An 8652-nucleotide genomic window follows, 5' to 3' on the forward strand; every position below is an offset into this window, starting at 1 on the left:
AAATGCACCAAGTATATTATTTGATCTGGTAGGTTTTTTTGTTAATGTTTTCAGTTTTCATCATTTGCTTTTGTTGACATTCCCTTGCTATTTGTCGATGTAACTACGTTTGGGTCCGATGCCAGTTCGCTCTACTACCAGGCCAGGCACCTTCATCATACCAACCATCTTGATCACCACCTTTGACTGGATCAGGATATTCAGGGCCCGTACCTGGATCAGCCAGGCTGACTAGGCAGGGATGGATGGATTACGGTTCAGACGGATACACATCTCATTCTGTAGACTACACACATATATATATATTGTACTTCTACACTCCTGTTGTTTCCTTCTCTCGACCAATTCCATTCCACACTTGCTTGCCCCAACTGTTCCATCTCTTTCTCATCTCGTTCACACTTGTTGTCTTGCTCGTACTGATATAGTTCCTTCTCAGGTATGCATTGCAATCAATAGACCAATTCCATTCCACACTTGCTCGCCCCAACTGTTCCATCTCTTTCTCATCTTGTTCACACTGTTTGTCTCGCTTGTACTGATATAGCTCCTTCTCAGTCCGCTGACACTATTTGCATTTCCATTTCCACAGTGAAGGGAAATTTACCATCATTTCTGGTATGATTCAGTTGTTAGCATTTGTGAAAAGCTTAGAACAAGATTATAGGCGGGTCAAGAAAGGTGTATCTATTTCTTACGGTTTAAGTAAAAAAAATTGGGAAGAAGTGGTCACTGCTTTGGGCAAAACCGACCAAACGCAGGTATGTGGCTAACAAAGGCCGCGCTCCCGACACCACAGACGAGCTGCTCAACAACAAGTCTAAGGGTAAGAAGCCTGGTTGTCCAAAGGGATCTCAGAACATCATTTGCCATGCCCTGACAACCTATCAATCATACACAAAAGGTAAATCTCCTGGAACCACAAACTGATGCTGGCAGTCATCCACTCTGGAATCTCTCTACGCCCTCTTTGGACACTGGGCAGATGTAGTATTTTTCCCAAGTGAAAAATGATTGACCTGAAGGACAAACAAAATTGAAAAAGGTGGAATTCTGAATTCATTTTGTGTGTGCATTAACACTGCATTTTACTGCATTGATGCTGCATTTTTCCGCATTAATGGTGCATTTTTATGCATTAACACAGCATTTTTAATCATTTTGACATTAATTTTAATCATTTTGCATGGTGGAAAAATACTACATCTGCACAGTGGGACCATTGTGGGGTCAACAGATGACAGTCAACGGTCACAACTTGGTCAATGTTCTATTGCGTCATTTCACCAAGCGCTGCAAAACCAAAATTCAACAAGGAAAAATTTGATCTGTTCTTTCCCAAGGCCAGAATCTTATCCCTTCGACAGAAGGCACCCTTGTCTTTCCCACCTGACGTTTTTGCCTCTGCCAATGGCTTCATGCAGCTCTTATTGGACAACAACAATAAATCTCTGCTTGCCCATCTTTTTGCTGTCCCTGTTAAAAGAACTTGCATCTGCCCTAGTAATGAAGACCATCAGATGGTGTCTACTAGCTCACGGCCAATCCTTTCAGTTACTTCTACGATGTTCAGGAATGCTGCATGTCCATATCACTGCAGACATTATTCGGGTTCCCCAAGTGGGCAGGGAAAAATGATTGGGAGTATGATTTGTCATAAAATGGTCTATCACTCCACACCTGAGCCATAACACCCACACTACATATGTGTAGCAGGCTCAGTGAATATGTGGTTATCATGTACATACAGTTCTGCTCAGTTATCTGCTCATCAGGACAAGTTATTCATATGTAATACATGCTGTAACTTCTTTCAGATTGAAAAAAGCTTCCAAAAGATTGACTACATACACTGACTCAATGTTTTGGTGTGATCTCATCAACTCAACTGCATGTAACACACTTTCTGTTACTAAGACATAGCTTCAACAATATTGCCTGAGCAGCTACAGAATTATATGTAGTGAATTTTTGGGAAAAAAATTTCAAAGTCGAAAAAGTTACATGTGGTATAACATGTGATTTATTTATTCTGATGGGCAAAAAACTGAGCAGACCTGTATGTACATGATAGACAACTATTGACTTAGCTTGCTGCACATATGTAGTGTGGGTGAAATGGCCCAGGTGTGCAGTATTAGATTCTTTTATGAAAAACTGTACTATTAATCATTTTCCTCTGCCAAATTGGGGAAGTTGAATGATGTTTACAGTGTATGCAGATGTGGCAAACTTCATTGCGGGATGGACGACTAACGGTCTTTTTGCGCATACTGGTCTTCTTTGCCGCCAGTGTCACCCTCAAGGTGAAATCACACCAGACAACAAAGTTTCTTTTCTGGATTCCTATTCTTGGATTGATTTCACGACCTCTCCTGTGGTACCCCCTCTACATCTCTATTTCACTGAGATGAGGTTGTCACATTGGATGCAAAGGAACATGCCTCATTTCAGGGTGGAACCAATTGGCCAGCCCGACTCACCATTGCAGAAGTCTCTTATCAGCTTGTGACTCAAGGATATTGGGCGCAGGACCATTACTGGTGTGATGTAGTCCGGTGTAGTATGTTTGTTAGGACTGGTGTTGGGGTTCGTGGGACGAGGGTTATCAGGTTCTGTCACCAGGTTCTCGTATTAGTATGCAGATTGTCGGATGAAGAGAAAAGAGAGGTGTGTACAACGTAGAGAAATACAAAGTGGTCTCTAATCTGTGACATGTTGTGTTGAGCCTTTCACCAACTGTTACATAGATGAGATCATAACAGTATCCCCCCTTTTACGCCCAAACTCCCTCTTGAAAGTTCTGCGTTCCTCCCCGGGTAGCGTTAAAAAACCCAGTGGGAAAAAGCTTACCCTCTCACTTCTTTCTCCGTGTCCTCCTATGTCTACTGGCCGCGTTTGGAAATTTCTTGTTAAACTCATCAACCAATTGCTTGCTGTTCTCTAAATTGCTGCTTGGTTCCCATGAATTATGTTCCGCCGTGAAACCTTTCCACGCTACTAAATATTCGACCCTATTGTATCTCTTGCGGCTGTCTAGTATTTCTGAAACTTCCCATTCTTCATTCTCTTGAATTCTGATTGAGGGAGGTTCTTGCTGTTTTCGTTCGTCGATGCTGTCCTGTTTGTGTTTTCTGAGTAGTGATACGTGAAATACTGGGTGTACTCCCTTCATAGAGAGTGGTAAATTCAATTTGTAAGCTGATCGTGACACTCTGTTTGAAATATTAAATGGACCCAGCCATTTGTGATCCAGTTTGGGGCTCGGTCGTGTGGTTGAGATATTCTTGCTACTGAGCCAGACTTGGTCTCCAACTTGCCATTCGGGTGTGGGTCTTACTCCTTTATCGAACTGTTTCTTCATGTCCTCCTGTGCAATCAGTAAACACTCAGTCAGCTCTTCTTGAACTTTGGTGATGATATTCAATCTCTCTTCCACCGCAGGTAGGCACTGTTCTGTCGACGGTACACCGTTGAAGCTAGGCTCAAATCCGTAGTTTGCTTTGAAGGGTGAGATTCCTGTTGATGTGTGGTCCTTGTTGTTGTATGAAAATTCAGCGATTGGTAGTAGTCCGTCCCAGTTGTCCTGTCGGTAAGTGACAAAATGTTGTAGATATTGCTCAATGACTTTATTCACGATTTTGGTTTGTCCGTCTGTGCGTGGATGGTAGGCTGTCGACGGTTGGAGTCTAATACCTAGTCAAGAATCTAGTTCTTGCGTCAGTTGTGAGATAAAGATACTACCTCGGTCTGAAGTGATTGTCTTCGGGGTGCCGTGTAGCTTCCATACAAACTTGATCATTAGGTCTGCTAGGTCTTCTGCTGACATGGTCTCCCTACATGGTATAAAGTGACTCATTTTTGTCAGTCTGTCAACTACTGTTAAAATGCTGTCGTTACCGTTTGACGTGGGTAATCCCGTGATCAGATCGTAACTTATATCTGTCCAAGGGCCGGCTGGTATTGGTAAGGGTTCCAGCGTCCCAAACGGTTTCTTTGTTGTTGTTTTGGTTCTCAGACAGGAGTCGCATCCGTCAACGTAGCGGTTGACGTAAGCTTTCAGAGAAGGCCAGTGGAAGCACCTACGTACCAATCCTAGCGTCTTTGATCTGCCTGGATGTCCGGCCAGAAGGTTATCGTGTTGGCTACGTAATATTTGGAACTTGATGTTGTCGTCATCGGGAACTTCAATCTTGTCTCCATTATACACCATTCCATCTTCAACCTTGTATCTTGAAAATGCTTCGCGTAGTTTTGATGATATCGGGTTCTTAACTGCTTCTATGATTTTGTTGAGTCTTGGGCTTCTGGTAGTTGATTCTTTTATGAGCTCTATGATCTCTCTGTCGTTCATGATAGGTTCTGATGAATTGTTGTCTGAGATTCCCAAGACGTCGACTTCAAACCAATGGTCAGCGTCTTCAAGTTGGATTAATTCGTCTTCGAAGAATGACTCTAGGGTAGCCAGATCGGTGGTGAATGTGTCATGCGTGATGTTATCTGTTCTAAGCAGTTGTCCAAAGGATAGTTTTTCGTTTTCGTTTGGTGCTAGATCAGGTCTTCTTGATAAGGCGTCTGGCTTGGTGGCTTGTTTACCAGGGCGGAATTTGATTTGAAAGTCGAAACATCCTAGGGTCTCTGCCCATCGTGCTTGACGCCTAGTTAATTGCTTGGTGGTCATGAATGTTTCAAGATTTCGATGGTCTGTATAAACAATAACCTCTAGACGGTGTGGATTACCCTCCAAGTAGTGACGCCATTCTTTGAATGAAGCTACTATCGCCAATAACTCTTTGTCAAAGATCTCGTAGTTGCGCTCAGCTTGTACTAGTGATCGTGATAAGTAGGCCACGGGATGAATTTCACCATCCTCCTTGCAACGTTGAGACAGTACGGCTCCTAGTGCAAAGTCAGAGCAGTCGCACCCCAATACAAAAGGTTTGTATGGATCTGCAATCTTCAGAATTGGCGCTGAGGTGAACAGGGTTTTCAGGTTCTGGAAGGCCTTTTCGCATTGAGAGTCCCAGATGAAAGGTGTCTTATCGTGTGTGAGATTGTGTAGTGGTTGTGTTGTCTTTGAGAATTGGCCTATGAATCTTCTGTAGAAATTAGCAAATCCGATAAATCTCTGAAGTTCTGATACGTTCTTTGGTGCAGGCCATTCGGATACAGCTTTGACCTTCGTGGGGTCCATCCTTATCTTGTTTCGAGAAATTAAAAGTCCTAGGTATTCGACTTCGGACTTGGAAAACTCGCACTTTTCCGGTTTGAGCCATAGTTGGTGTTTGCTGAAGATGTTAAGGATTTCATTTACAACGTTTTCGTGGCAGGTTCCTTTCTTAGTGTAGATCATGGTGTCGTCTAAGAAAACCGCGGCGTCCTTTCCAATGTGAGCCAGGAGGATATCTTGCATAAAATACTGAAAGTATCCCGGTGCTCCGGTTGGTCCGAATGGCATCGTGAGGGGTGCAAATTGACCGGCTTTACATATGAAAGCTAATTTGTCCTCATCGCCTTCAGCGACCCTCAGGTTCCCGTACGCATTGCGCATGTCTAGCTTTGTGAACTCTTTGGCGTCAAGTAGGCTGTCGATGAGATCCATGGTAAGCGGTAATGGATATTTATTCTTGACGGTTAAGGCATTCAGTTTGCGATAGTCGAAGCATGGTCGTAGGTTCCCGTCTTTTTTTCCTGTGAATAGGACGGGAGCTGCCCATGGTGACGTGGTTCTTCGAATCGTGCCGTTTGCCAATCCTGAGTTTATCATCTCATCCAATGTTTCCTGTTCTGCTGGAGAGAGCGGGATAATGCGGCTGGCCTGGGGTTGAGCTTCTTCTATTAGATTTACTCGGAAGTCGTACTTTCGTCGAGGGGGTAGTGCTTGAGCCTTAGACTTCATAAACATGTGTAGATGTCTATGGTAAGATGAAGGTACAAGTTCTTCCACCAACTTGGTGGGCAATTTCTTCTTTTCTTCTGCTGCTAACCGCGCTGACGTGGACCATGAAGCTTTTGCGCTGTCGACCTGTGCTGGGGTGCTAAATTTCCAGGGAAAAGACGGCTTGCCAGCTGATTCAGGTATAGATGATGATGAAAGAATTTCGAACTCACATCGCGGGGGTTTAATTGTATTTAATACCCCCTCGTCATAGTGCCTAGCGTGCCCTATAGGCTCCTCTGTCGGGCTGGTAGGGTTATGTTGCGGCCTAGACGAGACTGTCTTGACAGTCGCGGTGTGGTTTGGAGCTGTGTCGTGATTGTTGGGGTCAGGGTTTTTGGATATCATGTTGTGCTGTCTATGTAGGAGAGAATCATGCTTGCGAGTCTTTTCTAACACAATTTGGGTCTGGAGTGGGGTATCAAACTCACTCTGCGGGGATGTTAATGCAATCTTCTGAAAGCACATCCCCTCCACCACGTCTGTCTTCTTCAAGCACGCCGACGTGCACACACGAGATGGTTCTGACAGAGACATGCCAGAGTTCTCGGATAGGTATTGAGATTCATACCTTTGTCCATGTTTTGAGGCGGTTGGGTCACTAGACAAAGATCATCGATCTTTGTTTTTGAAACTCAGCCAGCCATTGTTGCTGAACTTTGATGGATCACATGCTAGTGCATAATGATCATCTTTGGCCGGAGCTCTTTCAAACTCCCATCTCTTCGACAGACACGCTCACAGTGGGTAATCAATGTGTACAGTAGTTAAGCTTCAACAGCTTGTAGTGTGCATTTGACTCGATTCAAGTGATGAAACTTGATAGGGTGTGGCCCCAAATTTTATGAGACAAACACTGCATTCAGTCATACATGCACGGCAGTCCGACTTTCCCTGTGACCCACTCAACCACCACTCTACATATATTGCTTCTCGTAGTTGTCATTCAACGTTCTCCCTCTTCGACAACCAAAACCTCTCTCAGTCACTACCATGTATGTTTTAACCAAACATGACGATAGTCTATCTCTTACATCTCCTTCATTAACTAATTATTTGGAATCCAAGTTAACAAGATCAACCAAGATACTCAAGCGCGTGGACAGCGTGGCGGAAGGTCAGTCTTTCTTTTCCTTTGTTGTCTGCTTGGATGTCTGATGTCTTGATCGTTAGCTAAAATTTTGAAATCCATGTAAACAGGATTAACCGAGACACTCAATCGTGTGGACAACGTGGCGAGAGGTCAGTCTTTCGTTTCCTTTGTGGTCTGCTCAGATGTCTGATTCCGGTACCTAGTCCGTCAAGTGGGGAAATGAGACATTCTTCTCTAACACCAGTCGCTGATTGGGTGGTTTCTCTTCAAGGTGATCGAATTCGGCCAGAAAACCCTTTTGATCAACAAGTTATTCGGATGAAGATCAAGCCACAGACACAAGAGTCACAAGAGAGTCTGATTAAATTAACAGGTGAGGTAGAGTTCATAAATATACATCTTCCTGGTCTTTCATCACAAACAGGCCGAATCAGTCTACCACACTGTCCACGGGAAATCTGGTAATACCTTCTTTGTAATATTCTTTATTGTTCGCAATTTAACTAATCAACTTGTCTCACTCAAACGATGTTGCACCAAAAACCCAATACCCTCAACCCACAGATTTCTTGTAGCAGGTCGGATCTGTAAACCGTCGATGGTTGAGGTGAGTTCATATATATCACTAACATTCCCAGAGTACTAAGAGACCTCCCAACTAGTCCTTCCTGCTAACATCTTCATCTTTGTATGATCTTGTCGTGATGTCTTCCAATCAATCCAACCTCTACAGCGACCCGCCGATCGATTCATTGAGTTCTGCTAGATCGCTTCGTATCATTCATGACACTGATGTCGTTGGTATTCTCTCAAAAAAAGAGATGCTCGTTATCCAAGTGTGTCACTTCCCCTATTTTTTTCCTTAATTAATATACTTATCATAATTCCCAAATCCTTCTCTTAGTCTCTTGTCCGCAGGCATGCTCGCGTCTTGATGTGTCGCCAAACAAACGCTTCAGCCATCCCACCTTCTCTTTCGGAAGCCGAGCTGCGTGGTTTTAAAGAGCGCTTTCCAGCCGGAGACCCACTTCCTCATGGAACGTCTGTGGCTTTGATCGATGTTACGGACTTCTTCAAAACGGGTGTTTATATGAACGACATAGGCTTCGTCGAGACTGAAGACGACTTGAAGAGATGGGGTCTTCAACGCTTTTCTTTCGACTGGGATGCCAACATAGAAGACCGTGTCAACGCCTCACTTTGCGAACTATTCTGGATCTCTTTCTACCGTGCGATCCAATCCGAGTATTATAGATTCACTATCAACCCACATGTCCTCAGCCGCGCATACGTCTTGCCTGTGTTGTCGGCCCACTTCAGGCACCTCCGTTCGATGTATCATACTCAATGCAACAACCAAGATGTGATCAATTATCATTTCAAGATAGAAGAAAAACAAAACGTATGTGGTATCAAAAGCTTCAATAACTACATCAAGCATTTTGCTGACTTTCATCTCAACCTAGGCATGGAAAGATTACTCGGACTATTTGATCAAGTCGGGTGCTCCTGAAGGGATAGGTTCGATCTTCCAGCCCAGAAACTTCTGGGTGATGGGCGATAGAACCAATGTCAGAGTCTCGGTCGGTAACCGTGTAGTCGAAGAGGTGCACGTGATCAA

General features: G+C 44.0%; 1 protein-coding gene across 1 annotated transcript; it reads left to right on the top strand.

Moving 5' to 3' along the window:
* Window positions 1–6931: 6931 nt before the first annotated feature.
* Window positions 6932–8544, top strand: MELLADRAFT_65792 (uncharacterized protein; the record flags this gene model as incomplete). Its single annotated transcript, XM_007413470.1, has 6 exons — window positions 6932–7055; window positions 7139–7180; window positions 7276–7409; window positions 7456–7638; window positions 7694–7867; window positions 7936–8544. The coding sequence occupies 6 exons, from the start codon at window positions 6932–6934 to the stop codon at window positions 8542–8544; spliced, it is 1266 nt and encodes a 421-aa protein (XP_007413532.1).
* Between the last annotated feature and the right edge of the window lie 108 nt (window positions 8545–8652).

This window comes from Melampsora larici-populina (assembly GCF_000204055.1).
Source record: "Melampsora larici-populina 98AG31 unplaced genomic scaffold MELLAscaffold_37, whole genome shotgun sequence".
Lineage (NCBI taxonomy): Eukaryota > Fungi > Basidiomycota > Pucciniomycetes > Pucciniales > Melampsoraceae > Melampsora > Melampsora laricis-populina.